This window comes from Cervus elaphus, chromosome 30 (genome assembly GCF_910594005.1).
Source record: "Cervus elaphus chromosome 30, mCerEla1.1, whole genome shotgun sequence".
Classification (NCBI taxonomy): domain Eukaryota; kingdom Metazoa; phylum Chordata; class Mammalia; order Artiodactyla; family Cervidae; genus Cervus; species Cervus elaphus.
The window spans coordinates 26,071,064-26,097,711 of NC_057844.1; the positions used below are offsets into that span (position 1 = coordinate 26,071,064).

General features: G+C 43.5%; 1 protein-coding gene across 7 annotated transcripts in view; it reads left to right on the plus strand.

Annotated features, from left to right (window-relative positions):
- DCLK1 (doublecortin like kinase 1) overlaps positions 1 to 26,648 on the plus strand; it is a 343,458-nt gene that overhangs the window by 274,420 nt on the left and 42,390 nt on the right. For 4 of the 7 annotated variants that reach the window (XM_043891772.1, XM_043891770.1, XM_043891775.1 and 1 more), the window contains 5 exons: positions 2,086 to 2,170; positions 4,834 to 4,942; positions 12,010 to 12,067; positions 12,796 to 12,915; positions 17,210 to 17,356. In XM_043891772.1, the coding sequence (XP_043747707.1) occupies positions 2,086 to 2,170; positions 4,834 to 4,942; positions 12,010 to 12,067; positions 12,796 to 12,915; positions 17,210 to 17,356 (519 nt within the window). Of the gene's footprint in view, positions 1 to 2,085; positions 2,174 to 4,833; positions 4,943 to 12,009; positions 12,068 to 12,795; positions 12,916 to 17,209; positions 17,357 to 26,648 lie in introns of all 7 variants that reach the window. The other 3 variants (XM_043891771.1, XM_043891773.1, XM_043891769.1) reach the window with 1 other exon arrangement.

Here is a 26,648-nt window from a genome sequence, read left to right on the forward strand (position 1 = left end):
AAGGCTCAGAAGAGAAAGTCTACATTGTAAACATTTCTTTACTGTTTTTCTGCTTGGAACAGGTTTATGTCTACAGCAAAAGCAGTGACCCCGGGGATAAAAGATCTCCCTGTTCTGGAAAACACACACCTTCCCCTCAAATGTGGTAGCACTAATGTTTCTTTTCTCCAGACCTTGACCTTGTAAATCTGCCTTGTTTCAACCTCCTATTCCAATACTATAAATACAAGGTTTTCACAAACAGACATTCATAAAAGAGCACGCTCAGAGGCTCATACATTCACAGTGCCTTCGACAGAGTTGGCTGTGGCTACAGTTAGCGTCACAGCCATCAGACAGGGTCACAATCTGAATCCCTCCTTCTGACCTGACATGAGGCAAATGGGCGCTGCTGGCCACAAGGGGAGATGCGTGGCAGAGGATGGAAACAGCTCAAGTCACCAGGCTAGGCTAATGGATGGGGGATTCTTGCAATACTGGAAAATAAAGGGCACACGACACAGACTACCACCATACTCCTAGAATAATCACAAAACTTCTAGACTACCCACCAAACGTCTAGAGTAACCACCAAACTTCCAGAAAGTCTTACGAGGAAGCAGATGTGTCACGGCTGTGAGTTTAACTTTTGTCCCCATTATGGCAGCTGTCAGCTTTGATGAACTTGTCCCATGGAACGTGGTCATCTTAGCACACCCCGGGGAATGCTGTGCAGTTGACCCAAATGGCCCGGCAGTGACTGAAGTAGCATTTGCCCAGTTATATTCACCCTTTGGGTAAAAACTGAAGTCTGAATTTCCTATGCAAGGTGCTGTTGGGCACAATGACTATGTAGAACTCTTCCGGCTTTGTGCACACTTAAGGCTGGATGACATGGGGAGGAGGTTGAAGGGAGACAGGTAAGCAGAGGAAAAGTAGGTCAACATTGCTTCTCGCCACTTCTTCATTATTAATTCAACTACAGATTCTCTCTCCCTTCTCTCTGCTCCACAGACAACCGGCACCCTGAGCCAATGCCGCCCCCTCACCGCCTCCTGACTCCTATCAGGCCAACCGAGTGGATAAACCCAGGGAAACAGAAGGAGGATCTTTTAGGACAAGCTGTGTTCATTATTTAGAAACAGCATCGATGTGTGCAAATTGTTTTCTCAAGGAATAGATGCAGAGATGGAAAGATTCATTGTTAAAATACTGCCTCATGGCTGATCCCAGTATTAAATATTTGGTATTGTTTTGTCCTCAGAGCTTTATACCCTGTAAGAGGGCATAGCAACCCACTCCAGTATTCTTGCCTGGAGAATCCCATGGACAGAGGAGCCTGGTGGGCTACAGTCCGTGGGGTCGCAGAGTCGCACATGACTGAAGCGACTTAGCACACACACTGAGCTTTATAATACAGTTGTTACCCTGTTTGCTCTGAGGAATCTTGAGTCCAAATACACCCAAAATTTGAATCACAAGGCTTAGGCTTTTAGTTTCATCTTTGCCTCAGGAAGAAAAGTAATTATAAGAAGTAAATGTTTATTTACCTAACATTTAACATATCAATAACTTGCTTAGTGCTTATGTCTTTATCACAGAGTGGAATTAACAAACCTACTCTTTAATCTTTCCCCAAGGATGTGGCAAAGCTGAATATTTTTTAAAAGGATATTCCATAAAAATCAAACAAGAAAAAATTTTTCTATGGTAAGAATTAAACAAAAAAAGAGATCAGAGTGACCACTTATAAGAAGCCTGTTTGCAGATAGACTATGGAAGAGTGAGGTGAGACACCTCAAATCTGCCAAACCTAAACAGTGAGCAAAAGGATGCTAATTTTGAGAAAATGGAATGAAGGTCGTGGAACGTCCAAATCGACAAGGATGAGCCTGGCACAGTTAACACCACCCGTTGCTGGTTGAGAAGCTGGTGGGGAGCGGTGGTCCCAGCTGGGTGGTCCGAGCACCCCCCTTTCTGGGCGTGGAGACCAGTCCCCTCCGTGGCAGCGGGCGCAGCTGCTGCCCGAGCTTCTGGGCTGGGCACAGCACCTGAGACATGGGGCAGGATGGACAGTTTTTATTCTCTCTTTCCGTTTTCCTCCAGAGCTCTCAGCATGGCGGCTCCTCCACTTCCCTCGCGTCCACCAAAGTCTGCAGCTCAATGGACGAGAACGACGGACCCGGAGAAGGTGGTAAGCTTGGGACGTGGTGTCTGAGGAGAAGGCGTAGCTTGTACCCGGACGGAGAATGGGTTAGCTAAATTTAGTCCAGAAAACTGACAGTTCTCCAGCAGAATGACCCTGAAGCAGCTCAGGGTCATCACAAGGGGGTAGGACTGAACATGGCTCTCACCAGGAGTGGTATCTGCTCTCCAGGGCTGGGAAGAGGGAGTCAGCCAACTGTGGAGACCTTTCCCACCCTCCAAAGGTGTAAGCGTTCTTAGAAGGCCTGCTCTTGCCCTCCTTGCAAATAAAAGGGGCTAACTGTTGCCTTTGTTTTCCAAATTCAGTTCACTTCTATAACAAGAGAGACATGTTTACTCTCTTTGACTGAGATAGCCCTGCAGAGGCACTCAGACTTCAGTAAAGACGAAATGAGAACATCTGTCTTTACAAAAAGACTGAATTGATGGCGAATGGCAAAAATATTCTTTGGACCTCCAGCGAATTCACTTTAGAAAGTGGTCATGTGACTCGGGTTGTGGAATGGGTGTTTCCTAACTCCTGGATTGTTTTGGATGAGCCTTTCCTGCCCTCTGCATCTTAGTTTTTCTTCTATGAAATGGAGATTGTATCCTAATACATGCCTGCTTCCTCCCTGGAGGTTATTATCAGGCTGAAATCAATTATGGGCAAGTATTTAGGAACTCAGGTATAAAATTGATACAATCATGCCACTGTTAGAGAGCCAGCACCCCTTATTTGTTTGAAGGGATAGGATTTAATTTTCCAGTAAAGTCCCACTTGGGGGAAACACTTCATTATGTTACATGAGATACATGACTGACCCAAGGATTATTTCCTGACTACCATGCAATATCAGACTTTTTTGGTATTTCCAGAAGGAGGAAATGCAGCCATCCAGAAGTCTTCTTTTGTTCCAATGTGTTTTATTTATAATGAAACAAAAGGGTCCTTGACTAAGCCAGTGGCTAAGTCTTCTTAATCAGAGGCCTAAAAGATACGTTTTTACATAGTCAGGGGAAAAGAAACCAAGCCATGTGCTCCAGATGGGTGTCCCCTTCATGGAAACATAGAAGCATCTCCTTCCATTTCCCATCTGAAACCGGACTTGCCTCCAACAGACAAGGATGGTTACTTTTATTATCCGTGCAGGAAAGAGCCTTAAGACCCTGTCATCCGAGAGATGTTTTGTAAATTCGGGTGCTTTACAGTGGCTTTGAAACTTCTCCAACCATCTCCTGTAATAACCATAGGCCAGACAAAAATCCCTAGGCTGCATCTTTCAGACGGAGGCAAAATGACGGCTTCTTTGGGGTGAGATGGAGCGGGGAGTGGAGGGAAGGCTCCAGCTCTCACTTTCCTTGGACACCTCTGAGATGGCTTCTAGTGGGTTAAAAGTAAAATGTCACCTTTAAAGAGGTGAAGAGGTTGCAAAAATGCCAAGGACAAAAGCAGCAGCAGCGAATGTCCTACATTTGTACAATACTTTTCAGAAATCTCATCCGTTCTAGCATCCAGAGTGGTGCAGGGTGGAGACGATCGCAAAAACAGAGTAAGTAAAGGTCCTATAGCAGATGCCTGCTGGTTGTGAGCTTCTATTGACCGTTCTCCAGCCCTGCACACTAAACTCAATAGGAACACGAAAATCGCCCAGAAAGCCCTTTTGCCACCTAAGGTTTTAATTTCATTTTGAGAAGAAATGTTTAGTCTCGGTTTGTGATTAAAGGTCAGAAAAGGAGCACATTTAGAAAGCGCACTAGGCTTCCACCACATTTTGTATTCAGGTTGCCTGAGGGAGAAGCCAGGATTTATAACTTTAAAGCATGTAAATTTTAGAGCCCGGCTATAAAAGGCTTTTTATACCCCTAAGATGTTAAAGGTTATCCACTATATTTATGTGACCTAAGTGTGGCTTATTTAGTTTTATGACCTTAGATATTTAAAGCATTATTAGGCATTTGTAAAATGTTTCAAAATGCATTTTAAGGGGGAAAATGCGTTGTGTTAGCGGCACTAACATAATTGAAACTACAAAACTGTTCTGTTCGCAGACATAATAGATACTGCAATTTTAACTCAACATCTGCCACGCAGGTTGCTGGTGAAAACATTTGTCCAAAATCTGCTCATTGATACTGGGGAGGGGTGGTGATCAGTGCTTAGCTCTAACATAAGGAATTTTACGGAGATCTCTATTTCAGGATGTAGTAAAGCTAAGTGTCCAAACAGCAGGCATTTTTCATGCTTGTACGGTGTCAAGCGGTCCAGAGTCCCTTACAAACTGCATTTTCCTCCCCACCTAGGAATGTCATCTCTCTGAACACCATGGGTATTCATAAATGCTATTGATCAAATTGGCATGAAATGAAAAGCAAAACTTCCTCCTCAGACAACCCGCTTCAGCAGAAAGCATTAGCTGGTCTTACATAGGTGGGAGTGGACCCCATAGATTTTACATTTCCTTTAGTTGATCATTTGTCTTAGTAGAAACAGTTGATTATACAATGTCAGAGAGGGGCTAGGGGTGGGAGACTAGCCTGCCTGTCCAGAAAATGACATATTGATTCTGAATCAGTGCCAGTCTATTAGATGATACTTCTAAACGTCTTCTATGCACAACATCTGTGTTCCCTTTTCTACCAATAAAAACATACTAATGATTCTTTCAGAAGTGTCGGAGGAAGGCTTCCAGATTCCAGCCACAATAACAGAACGATATAAAGTCGGAAGGACAATAGGAGATGGAAATTTTGCTGTTGTCAAGGAATGTGTAGAAAGGTGAGAAAGATATCATTTGCATTGAGCTTTAAAGGAAACACTTGGGGTTATGTTTTCCGAGATTGTGTCTTTATTTGCGGTCTGAGGCACATATGGAATAGGTTAATGTCTCAACTCCAGATGTTAAAAAAAATGTAAAAGAAAGAACAGCTCATCTAACAACAGATTTGAAAAATGTAGTGATTTCTGGGGACAATCTATAAATTAAGAGCTTTGATTTTTCTCTTTAATGTACTCAGCAAAATGTTGCCAGCTCTTTAAGGTAAGTCCTTTTATTTTTTTTTTTTTTAAGGTAAGTCCTTTTATTTTGTTTAAAAAAAAAAAGCTTAATAGTTTTTTCTACATTTTTGGGAGACATTTTGTAAATGTCAGAACATTCCTAGGTGTATTGATATATTTTTCATATGTATATGTCATAAAATTAAATATAAGAACTTCAAAAAGCTTCACAATGCAACTGTACTGATCCCCACAAAAAATGGCATTTAATACATTAAAATGTTTTAAAATGAATGAGCCAGGCGCTCTTGTGGGCCAAAGGGGAGGGCTTAGAGTGAAAGGTTTATCCCTAGGATCTCGGTACCTAATTAAGGACAGTAGCAGGGGCTACTAGTTGGAGAAGTGACAAGTAATAGTTATAACCCAGATTAAGGCCACCTCAAACCCTGAGCCCAGTGTTAGAGTTGAAATTTGTTATTTAAGGAGGACCCAATCAGCCAGCAGCTTCTTCTCAGGGCTGGTGAGCAGGGTATTGGAAAGCTGGGGGCACCTGCCTCGTTCCTTAAGGGAGCGTGTCCACTGGCTTCCAGGGGCCGGCCGGGGTGAGCATCTCCCCCAATGCTCTTCCCAGCCCACCCGGCCGAGTTCTCAACATGAAGGCGCTAAGCTCTGCCTCCATTTGAAGCAGATGCCTCAGACTAAAAGTTCTAACCTGCAGGATCCAGAACTTATTTTTCTGCAAGGCCTTTGACTTCAAAACAAAGATTCAAGTCACCTTTGAGCTGGACTTCTGCCTGGGCCTCAGACACGAGGGTCCTGAGTTTGGCCAGTGTCCACTGAATTGCTTCCCTTTACCCTCTGCCCGACTAAGGCAGTGGAGCCCCCGCTAGGCTCCCCTGGAGCAGTGGGTCTCACACTGTGCCCCTCCCTGCATACCAGCTGGGCCAGGCCATTCCCGCGGACGTGGTCGCAGCCCCCAGAGCAGCCACTCTTTGGTGGGGAGAGGTATGAGTGATGGGCAGCTTGAGAAACGCCTTAGCTGACCATGCCAGACCCTCTTCCCCCTCCTTCTCTCTGTCCCCCACTCCCACCACAAAGCTGGACAGTTTGCTGCGTGACTGACCAACATAGAAAATGTCCCATTGCTTTTCTGGGCCTCACGCCTCCCCAGACAGGAGCAACCACTGTTGACTGAATGTCAACTATATACCGGGTCCTTCACTTAGGATATTTTATTGATGTATCATCATAATACCATGGTGTTGGAACTATTTCCATTTTATATAAAGAATGCCTGAGGAAGCTAAATGCCCAGGTCAGTAAGTGCTCAGATAGTTAAGTATTTCTATTTGGCAAGGCATGGACGCTAGTTCAGCTGCAAACCCCACACCACTGGACCACTCAGCTTCGCTGCCTCCTGCCTCCAACCAGGGCCAAAGTCACACACGTCACATTTGTCCCTGTACAGAGAAGACGGAAGTGAAATCGGGAAAGCCATTCTCAAAGTAATGGGCGGAAGTGTGTGCGTATATAGTTTTGTTTCTCATTTGTGATTTTACTGACAGGAAACCCAACCCCTTTAAACATAATGCGTGCTGCAGCAGAAAACCCCGTGTCCAGCACCGCGGTGCTCTTCCCCCGCGGGGGCCTGGTTCCCTGCCGGGGGCATCATCTGTTGAGTCTGGCATGTGCTTGTCCTCAGATCATGCTGGCATCTTAGTCCCGCGGTCCTGGTCTTCCCAGATAGAAATTTCTCATTTCTTCATCCCGGATTAATTTCTTTCTTTCTGGTTTATATTGCGTTCGTTTTGTAGGAGTTCGCATCTCGGGTCTCCTTGTACGAACCTTCAGAGTCTAAGCACCAGGTTGCTCCCCGAACTGTTAGTATTCAACTCCCGCTGAACCAGGACATATGGCAGCTGCCCCCTGTCCTCAGAAGTATCCCATAACAATCTTTTAATATTTTCCAGAGGTCCAGGAAAGTAAAAGGGGGCTAAGAATGTTCTGAGTGGCACACGCTGCTTGTGTGGGGACATTCTGCCGAATTTGGAAGGATAGATGTGGATGGACAAGAACAGGTCTGCCCCTCCTGTTAATAGTGCCCCGTCACAGGAGAGGGTTTCCTACGACAATGGACGCAGTGACATCGCATCCCTCCCCTGATTCTGTGTCAGCACATCCCATCCTAGGACCTGCCAGGTCCATTTCGGTTTCCGCCTGTCTCCCCGCAGCACCATCTCCAGTGGCCTTGGGAGCCCTTAGGATGTACTAAAGAACGCTGACGAACTTTAGAAGCTGTTTTGTGGAGCCTTTAGAGGCCTCAAAGAAAACTCACAAAGCTGAAATGCGCTAAGAGGAGGTCCGAGCATGGATAGAGGGCTTGAGATGAGGTGCCCTTCGTCCCTGGCTTCCTGGCTCTGTGTGGATTAATTACCAGCCAAGCCACGGGTACCAGTGACGCGGTTGTGAGCAGGCATGGTGTCTCGGGTGGCTCCCGGCCCTCCTTCCCCCCTGACTGCTTGCATGTTTTGGCAGCACAGGATTCAACTCGGTTAAAACTGTAGCCGCTCATGATTCCCACTCTCCCTGCTCCACCTGGAGACGCAAAGAACTACACATCGAGGGCTTCCCCAGTGGTCCAGTGGTTAGGGGTCTGCCCGGCAGTACAGGGGACGCCAGTTCAATCCCTGGTCTGGGAGGATCCCACATGCCACGGAGTGGCTAGGCCCGTGCACCCCACCTACTAAGCCAGTGCTTTGGAGCCCGCGGGCCACAACTACTGAAGCCCATGTGCCCAAAGCCCATGCTCTGCAACAAGAGAAGCCACTGCAATGAGAAGACCGCACACCACAACGAAGGGTAGCCCCTGCTCACTGCAACTAGAGAAGGCCTTTGAGTGGCAATGAAGACCCAGCACAGTCAAAAAAAAAAAAAAAAATTAATAGGATAAAATAAAAGAACCACATGTCAAAAGCTTTGGCTCTGGCGATTGTGTGAGACAGGCCCAAACCCACAAGAACGAGCTGAGACTGCAGTATCAGTGACATGGTGCGTCCACCTAGAAAGGCCTCAGATGTTTGAAGATCTGTACAGCCATAATGGGAGGCATTTGCTTCTGAAGTGGGATTTGGAGGGTGACTCAGTGGGAAGGATTTTAAGTGTCTCTCAGCTGACGGTGTTCTTTCCTCCCTAAGGATGCTGTGGCCCCTAATAGCCACAGGGCCCAAGTTCAAGTTCAAAATATAGCTCCACTCCGGAAATGTCTGACAGGACACTTCTGGGGTGCCTCCATTCTCTGCTCACAGGGGAGGCTGAGATTTAGCTTTGATTACTGGGTAAACAAAGAGTGCTGTGGACTCACTCCTCAAGGAGACAGGGTCTCCCTGTCATATCCTAAGCGCCACCAGCCTCTGGAGCTCTCCCAGCTCCACCAATGTGTTTGGAGGCCCTGCCAGTTCAGGCCTCTGCTGGGCATTTCCGGGGCACAAAGAGAGTCAGGACACCGCCGCTCTGCTTGAGGACCTCACCCATAAGCAAAGGATCGCCGTGACAGTCAATAAAGGCTGTGGCAGAGGAATGCCTGGGAAACTGTTTCCTCTTCCACATAATCTTCATAAAAATCTTCAAAACAGAGCAAACGACGAAAATCCCTTTGGTCTAGAGTGCCCTTTTCATTAGCATTCTGCAGCCCTCCAGGGCTGAGGGAAGGAGGAGTGAGAAGAAGACTGTCCTGGGGCCCGGAATCATTGTGCTAAACCGGATGGCGTTCTCCAAACCATTGTCAGTACAACCCTGACAGGCTAGATTTAGTTCCGATTTGTAAAGTTCAGACATTTCTCCCTAGCAGTTGGAGCTCTGGCCTGGGGTCTAACTGAATAGGAACGTAACCTAACTGAACTCCTCTGGACAAGGAGGAAGACACAGCTCGTCTCACTGCTGCTGCTCTGGCTGTGGCCTTTGAGGGTTCCATGACTGCGTGAAAGGTCAAGGCTATAATTTCAGGAACATACAAGTGAACGGCCTGGATGTTCCCCAGCAATCCAGGTGTCTTCTCTCCTCCACACACCGAACTGTAGACTCCTTGAGGTCAAAGGCCAGGTCTCTTATCACCCGTGTAGCCGAGAAAGAACCATGCTCCTGCTTACTGGATGCTGACACGGGCACAGCGGTTCTCAGAGTTTAGAGGATGGAGGAAGGCAGATACTTGTTTGGGGTTTTATTTCGTGCCAAATGTTTTCTTTTTACCAACTGAAAGCAAGCCATGAAGTGTTTATTCTTATGGTGGACATTTAGTCTTAACACGTGTTTTCAGTCTTATATTCCAGATTCATCCTTTTTCCTTATAAACATGCATTTCTAGCAATTAAGGATTTTATTATGACTTTATAGTTCTATTCTTCAAAGAATCCAGAAAAAAAAAAAAACTTGCAGTATTAATTTTGGTGGTTCCTCCACAGGGGTCTTTGTCTGATACAAAATGTGGGTAAATCTGAGTGAGTGTTGACTCCTATTTTGTAAGATTCTGGGTAGTCAACCCACAAGATCCTCTTCCTAGGAAGCTATGGGCCGCTGCAGCCCAGGTTTGCTTGCATTTACCCCTCAGCTGTAGGCTCAGCATATACCCTGGTTGTCTGGTGTCCTGGGAGCCAACACACTCACTTATTTGCTGGGGATTCTGCTGCGTGTGTATCTGTCTGCAGAGGAGGAGTCAGCCTGCTTGGGTCCCACTCCAGCTTTCTGTTCTGAGCACAGCAAAGCTTTAATGTTGCTCATTCCAGGGAAATGGAGGGTCAAGTGGTAACCGTAGGGAAGACACAGCCAAGAAATTCCTGCTCTTCTCACCAGCACCTTCCCATCCTGTGTGGAGGCGCTGAACACAAGTGTCAGCGCTGTCCTAGCTCTCTTGCCCTGCCTGCTACTGCTGGCTCTTGTCAAAGCTTTCAGTCCTGGAGTCCACATTCCCTGCAATCAGATGAAACATCCCAGACTAGATTGGAAACTGCTCATATATTCCAGTCTCAGATTTGCTTCATTATAACTTTGTGTGTGATTTGTGAAATGCAGGACCCAGAAACACTTCAGCTTTTAATTTTCCTCTTGATTGAATATTTTCATGTTTGCAGATGAAACTCTTCAGAAGCCTCTTAAAAAGAGCTGCTTAGAGAGTCCCTGCGATCCTTCTGTGATGTTGAGTCTCCTGCATTGGCAGGCGGGTTTTTCACCACTGCTCCACCTGGGAAGCCTCTAGACTTTCTCATTAGATACAATTATAACAGTTTGGTCAATGTTTAATTTATTCTGCAAGCTAGTACCATGAGGGTCCTGGAAGTGCAGTGGAAGAAGAAGTTTTAGGAGTAAATGACAGGAGGATTTCCCTGGTGGTCCAGTGGCTGAGACTCCAAGCTCCCAACACAAGCATCTGGGTTCGATCCCAGATGCCACAACTAAAGATCCCACATGCCACAACTAAGGCCTGGCACAGCCAAGTCAATAAGTAAATAAATATTTTAAAAAGAGAAGCAAACAACATGAACGGTTTCTAAAATGCTTGAAACACATTGTTGCTATCTGGTCTCTTAATTTATAGGCACATCACTCTCTTGCTCTTACCATAACATACAACTAGGAAATTCCCCTTTGATTCTCCAAAGCGAAAATTTTAAAACCCTATTTTGAAGTTTTGTTCTTAATCAACTTCACTCCCGTCATATTCATTTGTATCCCTAAAATTGGACTTTATCTATAGCTAAGAAGCTAGACTCTGTTGGTTTCCCAACTAGATCTGAAGTAGAAATGATTGTGAAGTAGTGGTTCCTGATGATTGTTAAGTATGCATTGTGTCCTCTGACAGTAGACCGTCACTATTAGCACTACAGTATCTTAGAAATGTTCACACAAGTTAGGAAGCTATTTAAAGGTTCAGTATGACTAAGCCGTCCCACCCACACCCACGATGGAGGACGGGCAGTGTTGGCTGGGCTATATGAGGAGCAGAGACCCCAAGAACTCAAGTTCTGATTTTAGCAGTGCCAGGTGGCTTTGGGAACATGAGCTGTTTATAATTGTCACCTCCATTTCATTTCTATCGAATGAGAGGGCCTATGGCTAGGACTCCACACTCCAAATGCAGGGGGGCCTGGGTTTGATCCCTGGTCAGGGAACTAGATCCCACATGCCGCAACTAAGAGTTTGCAAGCTACAGCTGAAGAACCTGGATGCCACAACGAAGATCGAAGACCCCTCGTGCCACAGCAAAGACCCGGCACAGCCAAATAAATAAATATTTTTTTGAAAGGCTCAAGAGGTCACAGGATGCTCAGATAATGACTGTATCCCTTGCTATACTCCTTGAACACCTCATTCATGAGTTCTCCACTGGAACACATAGAGCTGCACACAGCCCAAGTCTAAAGAGGGTGGACTGCGTCTTGAACGTTATCAGTGTGACCACGAGAACCATTCAGAAAACTGTTACTTCGGGGATAACCTCAAGAGAAATGGAGAAGAAGGGCAGAAACTCACCCCCATTCCATGTCCACTTTAGAGGGAGGAGCAGGGCACAGCCACCTGCAAGGGGGAGTTACCCATGGAGTAGCAGTAACTTTATTACAATTATGGCAGCCTTAACAGCCTGTGACGTTTCTGAGCTATCATCTTTGTTTTGTCCTTACACTTGGTCAGCCCCTTAAAATTCACATACTTCTTTTAAAAACGGAAAAGAGAATCTTTTACAAAATACTTACACCACGATGCCAGATCAGTGGGGTACGAGTGAGTCCTTAACAAGATGATTCAACACATCTGAAATTACATTTATTAAAAGACAAAACAAAACTTTTTCTTTGCAGGTCGACTGCTAGAGAGTATGCCCTGAAAATTATCAAGAAAAGCAAGTGTCGAGGCAAAGTATGTATAAAGTTTTATTCTTTTGAAAATATATTATTTTGGAGGTAGAAAAAAAAACACAAGATGAGCCCCCAGATAAACACAGATTCACCCTAGGAGTTGTGTTTTGGTAGAGTAGAATGTTATATACTTACTAGGATATAATTTTATTCTATAAATATTCCTGGTATCAAAGTCAGTTGAAATGATGGGATATCATTTCAGTTCCTTCTCTTTGTTCTTATATTGACTTCTTCTCTTACTTTTGTGATCTAAGTTTCATTTCATCCTTCTATATGCAGTTATAGTTAACCATGGTAGGCTCTGAAATTACAAGCATCTTCTAAGGACCGTCAATATCTTTTGCCAATTCTAGGCTATAAGAATATCAGAATTTAAGATAGACTTACTATATTTTACCAAAATATATCTCCCTTGATCTTTAAATTGTATAAGTTAAGTGTTAGTCACTCAGTTGTGTCCAACTCTTTGCGACCCCATGGACTGTAGCCCACCCAAGCTCCTTGGTTCATGGGATTTTCCAGGGAAGAATACTGGAGTGGGTTGCCATGCCCTTCTACAGGGGATCTCCCTGACCCAGGGATCGAACCCAGGTATCCCACATTGCAGACAGACTTTTTACCGTCTGAGCCACCAGGGAAACTCTTAAATAGTATGGCTTTCTTGATTTGAGTTAGCCCTTCATTGTTTTGCATGTGTCTTGATGGAGATAATTTTCTCTTGAACAGGAGCACATGATCCAGAACGAGGTGTCTATCTTGAGAAGAGTGAAGCACCCCAATATTGTTCTTCTGATCGAAGAGATGGACGTGCCAACGGAGCTGTATCTTGTCATGGAATTAGTAAAGGTGTGTGTTTTGGTAAAAGAGGTAAACCTATATAAGGCACCTCACTCTCCTATATGATAGAGCTCTCTCCTTTGTTTCATCTCAGCAGTATTCAACCTCATCGCTGTTCACTGGCTTAATGGTTTAAGAGTCTTAACACTAGAATTATATCCCCATAGTTCAAGTCTCAGCCTGGACGGAAATAGTCCCTGACCTTGGATCTACCACTCTGTACCTCGGGCCCCTCCTATGTAAAATGCGATATTGCTAGGAGTGTTATTCTGAAGGTTAAAGAAATCTCTTTCACCAGCTTCTGTGACACGAAGTATTAGATGCCAGTAAGAGTGTTGTTCTCCAGCAGAAACTGCTCACTTTTCCAGGAACTACTCCAAAAGTATCATTCATCATCATAAAAACAAGCTCTGAACTTTTAGACTCCAGGGTAATAGAAAAACAACAGCCTGTTAATAATGTGAATACCGCCTCTCAGTGATGGGTACAGTCTCATCCTGCCACGTAAAATTACGTTTTTATTCTATTCGATCATATAACATAGGAATGGCCAGATGTTGATGATGGTTGAATCTATGTGAAAGGTAACTCACCTATTTCCTCTACTTCCATATGTGAAATTTTCTTAATTAGAAGTTTTTAAAAATTGAATGTTTTATTTTCAAAAGCTGTACTTTGCTCAAGCCTTTTCTGTTATGTTAATCTGACCAAAGGCATGAGTAATTTCTACTTTAGTTGTAAATTAGTCAGATCATTTTCTCCATCAGGGGTGTGCCAGTGAACACCTAGGGTTCCAGGAATTCTACTTAGAATCGCTCAGCTGAGCTGGTGGCAGCTGGAATGTGGGGTTTCCTTCTGTAAAGAGTTAAGGCCAACAAAGCATTTAATTAACCAATCATTTACTGTATAGGAAAATGTTCATTCTAGGGACTTTAAACTTTCATTCTTCATGTTATAGCCACGCTTTCCGGGAAACAGACTCACTCAGAAGGACAATGCAGATAGTGGAGTGCAGTTTATTACACCGGCGGGCCCAAGGCAGAGTCTCCTCTTAGCCAAGGACCCCGTCCAGCATTTGTGAAAATCTTTTATACCCCATGCCTACGTGTCTAAACCCACCTCTTATCCCATGTGTACGTGTCTAAACCCACCACTTGTCCCATGTGTACGTGTCTTAAACAGTCAATAGTCAATAAGCCCGCAGTTACATTCCAACCAGTTAATAATCCATAAGCCTGTGATTACATCTTGACAGATACGAAAAAAAGTTTATGACCTGTCCGGAGACAGGTGTGATTACGGTATGCTTCCTCTTAGGCAGTGAGTAGCCTGGATGTGATCTTCAGGATTCCTCTGTCTGGAGGGGGTCTTATCCTTCCATTGTCGTCCTCACAGGCACTAAGCAGAGAGTTCAGAGTCCGCTGGAGAGGCAGCCGAGCACAGCCAGCACGGACAGGCCTGAGATGGAGTCCAGGCCCTATGAATTCCTTCTTCACTCATAGTTCCTTTATTTTAGATCTATTGGCCTTGTTTTAACTTAGTGATTAATCTATATTTATAGATAAAGTCTGTTTTTTTCCTACTTGAAGTTCACATTTTTTTCTCTGAGAGCGAAGGCTTTTTAGTTTGTACTAACACCAGGTTATGGTCATGGTTGAGATTGAGGGAGATAAAAATGTTAATCGCTTATTCCAATCAAGAAAGGTCAATTTCATTATTCAGAAAATTTTCATATTGGCGCTTTATTACCAAATAAAGTTTGGTAATTACAACATTGTAAATTATACTTTATCTAGGACCAAGAATAGTAGTTTTACAATGACTTTAATTTTTAAAGAAACAGCTTCAAATCATTCCTGCTGCCCCTCTGGGTGCCGTTAAAAACTAATTAGCAACCCCCTGTTATTGGCTGGGTTTTGGAGAGCTAACACAAAATTAAATTTGAAGATAAGATATAAAAGAGGAAAAGGCTTAATAGTTCAGAACACAGTTTGTGGGAAAGCTTAATCTGATTGTCAGTAATATGCTTAGTCAGGTGACTGTAGCGAAGTACCACTTAGCCTTTGGGGATTCTCTCCGGGTGACCAGTCTAACAAGCTTGGACTGTGCCTGCAAAACTCAGCATTGGGACTCAACTGAGCCACTGGATGTGTGTGTGTGTGTGTGTGTGTGTGTGAGTCACTCAGTCGTGTCTGATACTTTGCGACCCCATGGACTGTAGCCCACCAAGCTCCTCTGTCATGGAATTCTCCAAGCAAGAATACTGGGGTGGGTCACTGTTCCCTTCTCCACGACTGTATCATACCCCTGCATTTAGTCTGACCGAGAATGGCTGTGAGACCAGGTCTGGAAGCATCTCAGAAGAGAAGGCCAGCCCCACATTTGACCTGAAAAGCTCCCATGACATGCCCCTGAGGAATTTAGCTTGTCAAACCCTGAGAGTCTAATAGGGGGCCCAGGACGACCTGATGCCAATGGATAAATAAGGTTTGTGTTCCAGAAAACAGTGAAGTGGGTGAACAGTAAAACCATTCTTAAGGGTGAAATTCCGTAAGTACCAATAACGGGACTTTAGACTTCCAGCGGCAGAAGTGAGCACGTGCACACTGCTTGTGTGTCCAGAGGAAGGCAGGCCTTGTGTCAGGGCAGCGCTTGGGCCGGCGCTGAGAAATCAGCGGGAGCGAGAAAGACAGAGAGCGTGGAGGAGACTCTGGGCTGGGCTTGGAGTGCGGAGTTGGGGGAGGGTTTGGTCTGTCTGGGTGACCAGGGAAGACACACGCTACGTGGAGCATAAAGGCAGCTGCTCCAGGTGAGACAGGAGATGAGGTTAAGCAAGTTGAAGTGAAGGCTGGGGACAGAGAGGGGAGAGCCATGGGAATAGATGCTGATTTCATGAGTGAAAGATAGGAAACATTGGCCTGCAGTGTGGGAGGTGATGATCGTACACAGGGTCTTTGGAGTAAGACCCTGAGAGAGCCCAGAAGGCTGTGTCAGAGGCAGGTCTTAGAGCAGGACCAAGAGTCTCTGTTGACAGCTTTGTTGAAGGCGAAGAAGAAGGAATGAGATTACAGGCTGTCTTGAGTTTAGACAACGAGGACAGTGGTGGAGTCTTGGCAGGGTCACCTCCTACGGCCCTACACACGGTCAGGGGTGCCGTTCATGTGGACCGCAGTGCAAACCCCATCTCCCCGGGTGGCACGGAAGCAACCTGCAAAGCTGCACAACCTTGCCTTTGAGAGACAGACATAGAGAGAGACGGTGTTCATTTTGGGGAAAAAAAAGTATCTCCTTAGTTCGGGAACTGCTGAGGTTGAGGGTCAGTGGAAGATACCCCTTTCCCCTCAAGCAGGGATTGTATAGGGTCGCAGAGGGCCAGGTTAGGGAGTGGGATTTGAAAATGGTCAGCCTACAGGCTAGTTTGTATTTGCTGTTAAAAAAAAAAAAATTAAATCTCTTAGCCCTTTAGGTAACAGATTTACACAGTCAGCCTCTGCCGGGGGGGTGGGGTTTGGCTCTTTGGGGCCTTGTGTGCAAAAAGGATGCACACATTTTCAGCAAATCAGACCCAACTTCTCTGAAAGGGCTTCAAATAAATGGATCTAAAATTGGAGCCTGAAATCTTTGCTTCACCAAATAACAATAAATTAGCACAGAACAGTGGAAACAAAGTTCGGATGAGTAATGGACCTAGAAAACTTTCTTTGAAATGTCTCCATCCTCCTCCCTCTCTTTCTCTTTCATCTCTGGAGTGACAGTTTCTGATCCTTTTCTCTGTTCCTTACAAGGAGGCACATTATTGAAAAAGAAGACATGACGCCCACTCCAAGAGACCTAAATCTAGAGAGTGATGAGAATTGTGTGTGTGTCTGTGTGAAGTTCCCAGGGCAGCAGAACGTTTTGTTCAGGGTGTAGTCTGTGGTATGTTTCTCATTTCAGGAGATTGGGGATTATGAATTTGAACTTCAGCGGGCAGTTGGTGTAGCACATGCCACCAGGATACCCGGTGCCCCGAGGTCTCTGCCCTGGAGACCCAGCTCCGCTTCCCCACCCCCAGTTGGGAGTTTAATGGCAGAGAATCCTCTCCTCCTTCCTTTGAGCTCTGGCGGAAATGTCACTGGCTCTCGCAGCGGGGGCAGGAATCACCATAGGGTTCCTGGGCCTATGAGAGGGAGGTGGCAGGGAAAACTCTTGGAACCCAGAAACCCCGCGTGCATCCTTCAGTCCATTTATAGCGTGTCGGGCGCCTCTCCAGGCTGGGCCCCACCGGACCATCTGTTAATGCACTTCTGCTGTTCTCTCTCAGGGAGGAGACCTCTTCGATGCCATCACCTCCACTAACAAATACACTGAGCGAGATGCCAGCGGGATGCTGTACAACCTGGCCAGCGCCATCAAATACCTGCACAGCCTCAACATCGTCCACCGTGACATCAAACCAGAGAATCTGCTGGTAAGAAGGGTTCCAACTTCAGGGTGTCCTGAGCCCCAAGCACTCATGTATGAGTGAATATGAACACTTCTCTTCCTTCTTTTTCGTTTTCTTAAAAAACAACAAAAAACCCTTAAAGGCTCGTTTCCAGCTGGCCTTCAGTAACTAGCTGGAAACTGGTCTTTTAAGTTGATCTGTCAGGGTTAATGTACCATTAGGGGCACTTAACTTATTAGCAAATAGAAACCCGAGGGAGGGACAGGAAAAGAACTCAGGAAATCTAGGGCTGTGGTTAAGACCACGGACCAGGCCAACACAGTCACGAGGAGCATTTACACTTGCATGACTTATCGATAGCACTTTGGTGTCAGAAAGCTTTTACTCAGAGAAAAAAAAAAAGCAAATGGAAGACCTTTTAGACTTAGTCTCCCAATTTACATCCCAATAATCCGATCTAAAAGCTAAAAGGATAAATTTCATTGTGAGATTTCAAGACACCAGCCCCTCAGCATAAAAATGATCATGACAAAGACTGATTTTACAGATCAGAGACATTCTTACCACCACCCCCACCATGCTCTCTTGGTCCCATTGTTAAGGGGACGGTATTGAAAGAATTAGGGGACAGAGACTGGGCATCAGGGAGCTGTCACTAGTGAATATGGTAGTAATATAAATTTTGTTGGCTATTCAGGGTGGAATTTTAATGAAATATATTCAATTCCTCCCCGCCTCCAGATGCTAATTGTTCTTTTACTTTCATTATCCAACCCAAAGAGTCATGTATTACTTGACTATTAGTATGTCCATCTTTTGAAATCTGGGAAATGAGGATTCTTTTTCTAAAGCAGTGTTTCTCCAAGGGTGGTCCAGAGACGCCCTGCATGAGAATTACTCCCAGATGCTGGTTAAAAATGTAAATTTCTGAGCTTCCCTGCAGCCCCACCAAATCAGAATCTGGTGACTGGTGACAGGGTGCAGGTCTGCATTGCCACCAGCTCCCGCACGTGATCTCAGTGAACTTTCAAGTTTAAAAGCAGATGAACAGGAGCTTCCCTGCAGTCCAGTGGCTAAGACTCCAAGCTCCCAATGGGTAGGGCCCAGGTTCAATCCCTGATCAGGGAACTGGATCCTGCATGCCACAAAGACCCAGTGCAGCCAAATAAATAAATATTTTTTAAAAATACAATAAAAGCAGATGAACAACACAACTCCCATTCCCAGATCTGCTGCTATGGAGAATCACCTCTGTGCTCACCCCATGCTCACTTTACACTCAGTATCTCATTTCATCTTCACAACAGCCATGTGGGGTAAAGTCTATTGCTGTCCCATTTCACAAGTGAGCAAACTGGGTGCCTAGAAGTTGAAAGACCCACTCAAGGCCATCATCACTCTTAAGTGGAGGAGTCAAGGTCACAACCTAGCTCTGCTCCTCTCTAAACCTCAGACTTTTAACCACCAGACTATGTAAAGTGTGAACTGGGGAGAGAGGTTTACTGCTTGCTTGCCCCATGCCAAGGACTGTGCCAGGGAAAAGGAAGACCTATGCCTCCGTGGAGGGACATTCAAGTAGGAAAAATAGGCATTTCAAAAATACCTACACAGGGACTTCCCTGTGGTCCAGTGGCTAAGACTCTGAGCTCCCAGTGCAGGTGGCCTAGGTTCAATCCTTGGTCAAGGAACTAGATCCCACATGCTGTAACTAAGACCCGGCATAGCCAAATAAAAATAAGTATTGAAAAGAAAGAAATACATATACGAGCAGTTAATTGCAATTAGGTTAGTAATCTTGGAGCTGCTGGCTAATGAAGGTGGCAGAGGTCAGATGATGGAGTTCTGACTTAATTGGCCCTCAAATTCCACATCTCCACAGTAGCCTAAACATTCTCTTCTGCATAGTTGCCTCCATGAATGGCAGCAATTTCCCCTCGTCTGCACTCATTCTTCCTGTGTCCTGACTTATGTAGGATTGTCTCACGGGAACGGACTTACAACTGAGCCTTTGTTTAAAAATTTCTCTAAGCTCCGAAAATTCAGTGATGGAAAATTAAAGTCTCATTTTCCTTTCCGCTTTTGCAGTTCAGTTTTGTGCACCCATTGTTCACCTGCTTCTCACCAGAGCACTGTTTCTATAAATGACATAAATGGTTACAGAGCACTGTGCTTTTACTAAAATGACAATTTGCAGGATACTTTGAAAGTACTGTGCTCGTTTGAACATATTTTACTTTAAATTACCCAAAAAAAGAAAAACAAAAATTCTCTAATTTTTCCCTTTCTGACTTAAGAGTGAGAAAAGTATATATATATATAAACACACACCATTGCAGTCATTCACAATTCAGGTTTAAAATATATGTATATGAAAAACTAAAGTAATTGTGCTTCTCCAGTATCGTCATTTCTTTCTATAGGAGAGTAGTAAGGATTGGCGAGGTTTGCAGGGATAAAGCTTTTATGGGATAAACTAGGTAGAAGAATAGAATAATTTTAACAAAATTAGGATGACATTACTAATTGCCCTTGAGACTTCTATTAATTTCACATTCTGTTGACCTTTATGTGGAAATAAGAATCATCATGGGAGACACAAAAATCACATACTCAGGATTTATAGTCAGATGGACAAAAGTTCAAAACCAAGGGTTTTACTCTTACGCTGGCTAATCCTCTGACCTTGAACAACATACTTAACTCCTTTGGGTCTCCTTTAAGGGGACTTTATGAAGATAAAGAGATACCATGTGACTACTCCCTTCTTTTTTATTCCCCTTTTATTTGTAATAAAAATTAAATTATCCCTAAAAATGAAACTATTTAAAACTGTAAGTTGTAACAATCATCTTTCATCATTTTTGACATTGCTTTTAAAGTGTCACTATTTACCCAGGCATGGATTTACCATCTAATGGAAAAATGTAGAGCGAGAGACTGTTTTTGGAAAAATGCTATAATAAATTTAATGCAGAGAGTTACAATCCATTTCTAACTACCGGATACTTAAATAAAAAAGGCTCCGCTGCACACTTTGCATTACTATTTTATGAAGAGATCTCAAAAAAAAAAAAAAAACCTAAATTGTTAGACTGCTGATAAATTTTTGCTTCATAAGTGTTTAGTGTTTGTAATAAGTAGCAAAGAATTATGTATTACATTTGTAGGCATTTCAGCTATAGATTTCATTTTATATAGTATCATTGTATAAGCAAAACCTTTGAAAACTTTTATTTTTAAATCTTAAAGAGCAATATAAAAATATTGTAGTTTGGCCTTCAGGATCTATATTGATCCTATGAATGATTTACTCAAGTCTGAGTACTTAAAGATCAAGGTATTTTAATGAAAAAAAACAAACACATATACAGTGATGTTTCCAGTCATATTTTAGGTGAAAACTGGAAGCTGACCTAATAAAAATAGCTCTTATAATTTTATTATCACATTGCTACTAAGTCCTTATTTTATTAATTAGTATATTGTGTCACTGATTTTATGTGATTCTTTTGCTGTATCAGGCCTGGTCCTTAGATGCTATGGATGAGTGACAGGTGGATGAGAGGGTGGATTAGATGAGAGAGTGAGTGAGTGGCGACTCCACACTTCCAGTGCAGGGGCCGGGGGTTCTATCCCTGGTCAGGGAACTAAATCCCACTTGCCACAACTAAAGATCCCACATACCGCAACTAGGACACGATGCAGCCAAACAAATATGCCAAGCCCTAGTCATTTCTCAATTCATCTGTTACATTAAGGACCCACGTTGGCTGTAGACTAAACCTTTCTGAAGGGAGGGGAGTAAGTACAGAGCTTCCCTTTATACATGAGCTGCCTTTATACATGAACCATTGTGTGCATCGCATGTGATGTGATAGTTTATGACAAAAAGGAACCTTTTGCTTTAAAACAAAACAGAAATGGCCTAAGATCAGCCACTTTCCATTTACATGAGTCGCCACTAGATGGCAAACTTGTACCCTTGGCAGCAAAAAGCATCAGTAGCAGCCTGTTCCTTGCAGTGAGCTGGGACCATCTTTTTTAAATGTATACGCAGATGCCTTCTCCTTAGGAAAATTAAAGTCCTACTGGCGAAAATATAACTGACATCACTAGTTTTTTATTAGATTCCAGAAATAAACACAGTAATTTTCTTGAAATATAAAAAAAATTTCTGTTCAAAAATCTTTTTGCTTCCTAAATACTGTTAAATACTGTTAAAAACTCCTAAATACTGTTTGGGAAAAAGCAGTTTCTCAGGGAAACTGCTTATTTAGGTCAGAAAATTCCTTTTAGAAACTCTGTCAAGGTGTTTGTGCCTATTCCTCACTGCCCATCAAAGTGGCATGTGCAGCTAATGACCTGCATTTTCACAAAATGGGTTGAATCTAGGAATAAATTATCTTATTTTCCCCTAGTGATGACCAGAGGTTGTGTTCCTGTTCTTCTTAGTTTCCAGTTCAAGTCAACACTGAGTTTACCAAATAATGGATTTCCTTCTGTCTTAATCCTCAAGTAAACTCATTTTGTGGTCAGATAGCTCACTCCACTGGTGGATAAGGCCAGTGCCACAGATGGGCAGTAGAGGTCATAAACAAAGACAGCTGAATAGATCTGCAAGATGAACTTGAGCCCCCAGAGTGTGGATGAACGGACTGGGGAGCACCCTAAGGAAGGGAGCCATGGATCTCACAGGAGTCTGTCACTGGCCCTGCCCTTATCACCATTACCAGTGAGTCGAGATGAAGATGTATTCTATATAGTAAATAACAGAACTGAGATCTGCAACTATCTTTGGCTCCATAAATGTCCCCGACCAGTAAGATGGAATTTAACGAGAGTTAAAAACATAAGTCCCTATGGACTAGGTCCGTTTTGGTGTAGTTGTTTTAATGACCATTGTGGAAAAACAGTAATGGGAAAACTTGGGCTAGTTCAAAGGCTGTTCATTGATCATAACAAGTTCATTACGAGAGTCAGTGTGACATGACTGCTAAAAATAGCAACGTGCCCTTAGACTCTTTCACTGAAAGAGCATCGCTCTCACGAGAGTCCTCTGTCCCGCTCCTGCCACGTGACCTCAGTGGGGAGGGACCCAGACACATGGAGAGAGCGCAGCAGAGTGGTCCAGCAGAGGCTGCCGGATGGAAGATGGGAGACATTTTCTGTGCTGCATATGAGACACTGAACTCAAACTAATGAGAAGACGTTAATGACAGATTTGAGGTTGACGTAAGGAAAAACTTTCTAACAATTACACCTGTTTGAAAAGTCAGTAGCTTTTAATCACTGAAATCCCCCAGCAGAAATGGAATGCTTGTTTTTCCAGGTGGCACTGGTGGTAAATGTGCCTGCCAATGCAGGAGATGCCAGAGATGTGAGTCTGATCCCTGGAGCAGGAAATGGCAACCCACTCCAGTATTCTTGCCTGGAACATTCAATGGATAGAGGAGCCTGGCAGGCTACAGTCCATAGGGCCGCAAAGAGTCAGACATGACTGAGTGACTGAAAATGTTGGGAAAGAAAAAAAGGCCTTCTATCTGCATTTGAATAAAAGTTGAGGGAAAACAGAAGAAAAAGAACATTTTCCCCAAACATGATTGACTACAGTAATATGCCCGTTATTGTACTAAGCATCTACTGAGGGCCCTTCTCCAAGGGAAAGTCTACCCAGTCCAGTATTCTGGCGAGAGAATTCCAGAGACTGCATAGTCTGTGAGATTGCAAAGAGTCGGACACTACTGAGCCACTTTCACTCTGACTTCTCCAAGGACCTGTGATTCTACCAGGAGGAAGAAGACAGGAAGTAAAATACAGTGTCTCCGGGCGGGTCAGCCTCAGTCTGCTCCACCACCCCTTCCTCTGTCACTGGTGGAGAATAACATCATTCACTTCATTTTAAGGGGCTTCCCTGGTGGCTCAGTGGTAAAGAAACCGCCTGCCAACGCAGATGCAGGTTCGATCCCTGACCCAGCAAGATCCCACATGCCACAGAGTAACTAAGCCCGTGCACCGCAGCCGTTGAGCCTGTGCTCTGGACCCTGGGAGCCTGAATTTCTAAACCCTCTTGCCTCAGCTACCGAAGCCCGTGTGCCCTAGAGCCTGTGCTCCACAAGAGAAGCTGCTGCGATGAGAAGCCTGCATACCACAACTAGAGAGTAAGCCCTTGCTCGCCACAACTAGAGAAAAGTCCATGCAGCAACCAAGACCCAACACAGCTATAAATAAATAAGTAAATAAAATTATGTTTTAAATGACATGGCCTAGCAAAGATTAATAATAAATAATAATAATATGCAGGGTTGGCAAACTTAACAAGGATACCAGTCATCTCATGTGACTCAGTACTAGATTAACTTGATGGAACTCTTCTGAAAAGTAGTTTGGTAATACGTAACTACAGCCTTAAATAATATGAACTCTGTGGTCAAATAATTCTACTTTTAGAAATGTGACCTAAAGAAAAAAAAGTATCAGATATGTAATACATACATAGGGACGGTCATCTCAGTGTTTTTTAGCATGGAAAGGAAAAATGTATATATAGAAATAACTTAGGGCACTGATTTTTTTTAAATATTGGCATAATGGGGAGGCGGGAGGACATACTGGTTAGAATCATGGACTTGAACATGCCTGAGCTTAAGTTCTGGCTCTACCATTTATTAGCTGTGTAAGATTCAGCAAGTTACTTAACATCTCTGAGCCTCAATATTTTTCATCTGCAAAAATATCAGTGATAGTACCTAACAGAGTTGTTGTGAAGGTTAAGTGGGATGTTAAGCATGAAGTCTTCGACATGAGGCCTGGCAGGGGCTCAGTAAATGGCAGCGGGCAGAGGTCTGGAGGGTTATTATTTTGGTGCATCCATACAATGGACTATCCAGCAGGCACTGAAAATCATGATACACATGTATGCTTATTCACTGGGGCACACGTCCAGGGTATGCTGTCCAATGAGAAAAAGAACAGGAAAGAGAGAGAAAGCAAGCTTTGGAAGTTCATACGCCCAAATGTTTAACAATGGTTATTTCTAGGTGTCAGGATCGCGAGTGAGTTTATTTCTTTTCTCTCTGTAATATTATCTGTCTTTTCCAGTTTTCCTACAATGACATATTGGATATTACTTGTGTGACAGAAATGTAACAGTTTCTAAAAGCTGCAGTGACACTGAATTCCCAGTTATAACAGAATTCTGGGATGTAGAGTCACTACAGAGCCAGGAATGTGCGTGTTTGTTGTATCTCAGCTGCAGCTGCATAGAACTCCTTTCTAGATAGTTTCATGACCATTTTAAAGAAGGGATGAGAGTCAGGTTTCCTGGAACTTCCATTCACTTCTCCATCTTCACAGACATCTCTAGGGTAACACTTTGAAAAGCTATTTTATTTTTTCTGCTTATGTTGCCGCACCTCTTCTGACTAATGTACACCTTTTTTAATTTTTATTATTTCACATAATTTTTGTTTCATAAAGATTTTACATGTGGGTATAAAATGAATTTGTTTTTTTTAAGAATTAAGTTTTTTTAGGAGGCTTAATTCTAAAGTATGTGGAGCATAAAACACATTTTGCTAAGTAATTCCCTGCATAAATGTTGTTATACTTCACTTCTTAAAGGTTTAAATTTAATCCACTGTTTTTAGAAAGTGTCATAAAGGCCATATTGCGTGGCTAGAAGAAAAATCAATGTCTTTTTTAAAGGATACCATATTTGTTAAAAAGTAAATTCACTTTTTTGTCATGGCTTTGTCAATTTCATGCCAGTTTTGTTAAATTCTATCTGGTGAAGTAATTTTTAGCACCTATTGAGCTCCTCTGTGTAGAAATTTCAGTGGTTCCTGGCAATTCATTAGCCAATATTTCAACAGGGTTATCCTTGAATTCATATTATCATTGAAAATCATGTTTGTTCCAACACATCTGTTATATTAGTCAGCTTTTAGTTCTCTGTTATGGGAATCTCAGAAACCATTTGACTGGGTTCAGGTTATCTGTGAATTTTCATATTATTTTATGGCCACCGGCTGCATTTTATGACTCTGTATTAAATCGTTTAGTTTTTCAAATAACTTTTTCAAATGGTCTCAGTTTCTCATCCAGGGGAGATCAGGCATATGCCCCAAATCTACTGTTCAGCAAGTTACAGCTACTGCGAAACCCCAAATAAATGAAAAAGAAACAAAAATAAAACTCTCCCTTAAAAAAGAAAATCCTGTGTAAAATAGCAGAATACCAAAAACCTACGTACCTGACCTTTCACTAGGTCTGTTCTTGGTAGGACGTGCCTTCAGCTTTTAATTGGAACCTTTTTCATAATTGTTGCCATTTAACACATTTAGTCTGTCAAATCATGGGATGTCTTTATAGCCATATAATAAACCCTAGAGAACAACTTTTCTGACTGTAGCCATCTGCAATGATCACAGGAGTAGCTTACAAAACACTGACAGTCTTTCTGGTAATAGGATACATATGGCAGCCCACAATTATGTGTAGCCGCATTCAATTAGTGTGTTGCAGTTACACAGTTTTATTGCTTAGTTAAAACAGTGAAAGCACTACATACTGGGTAATTTGCACTAATCCCCATCTCTTTAATAGCTCCTCGGTGTTTAAAATGTGGGGGAACATCTATAGTATTTAAAGGGCCTGGATGAACGTTAAATTATATCTCATGTTGTGAATGCTCTTTGATTGACAATTAATGTACCCCCACCTCATGTGTGGGGCATGTTTTATGGAGACTTTAAAATACAGTTACAGCAAGAAGTTCTTAGACCAGAACCCCACTTGCTGGGTCAGGCTGCCCAAACTTATACTTGGAGGCTGTTAAGGTTCTTTCTGAAAGAAGATCAGGCTGAGGAGACAAGTTAAGGAAGCCGATTCGGAGAGTGGGAGACGCCATGGACGCCACGTTTTCAATGTGAACATGTTAGAAGCTTTTCCGACTCCTAACATTTAATTAAAAACTTAGTTCAAAGTGAATTTATAGCTGCCATTTGGTAAAATACTTTCTGGAGATGGTTTTGTAAGGATTGTGTGTGTTGCTCACACACACACACATTTGAAACACATGCATTTCACAATCTGTGATTTTTAGCAAAAGTTTTGAGTACATTTTCAAAGGGCCTCCTTCCTGCCCTGCTGTAAACGGCTGGGGGAGAGGGGAGGAGAGGACAGCCCAGGTGGCAGCAGGAGCTCTCGGGAGCCCAGTTGTGAGAGGCCTGTCGTGATGGGTTGGCTAAAAAGTTCGTTCGGGTTTGCTGTTGCTCTTAACAGAAAAACACGATTTTTTTTGGCCAATCCAATAGCA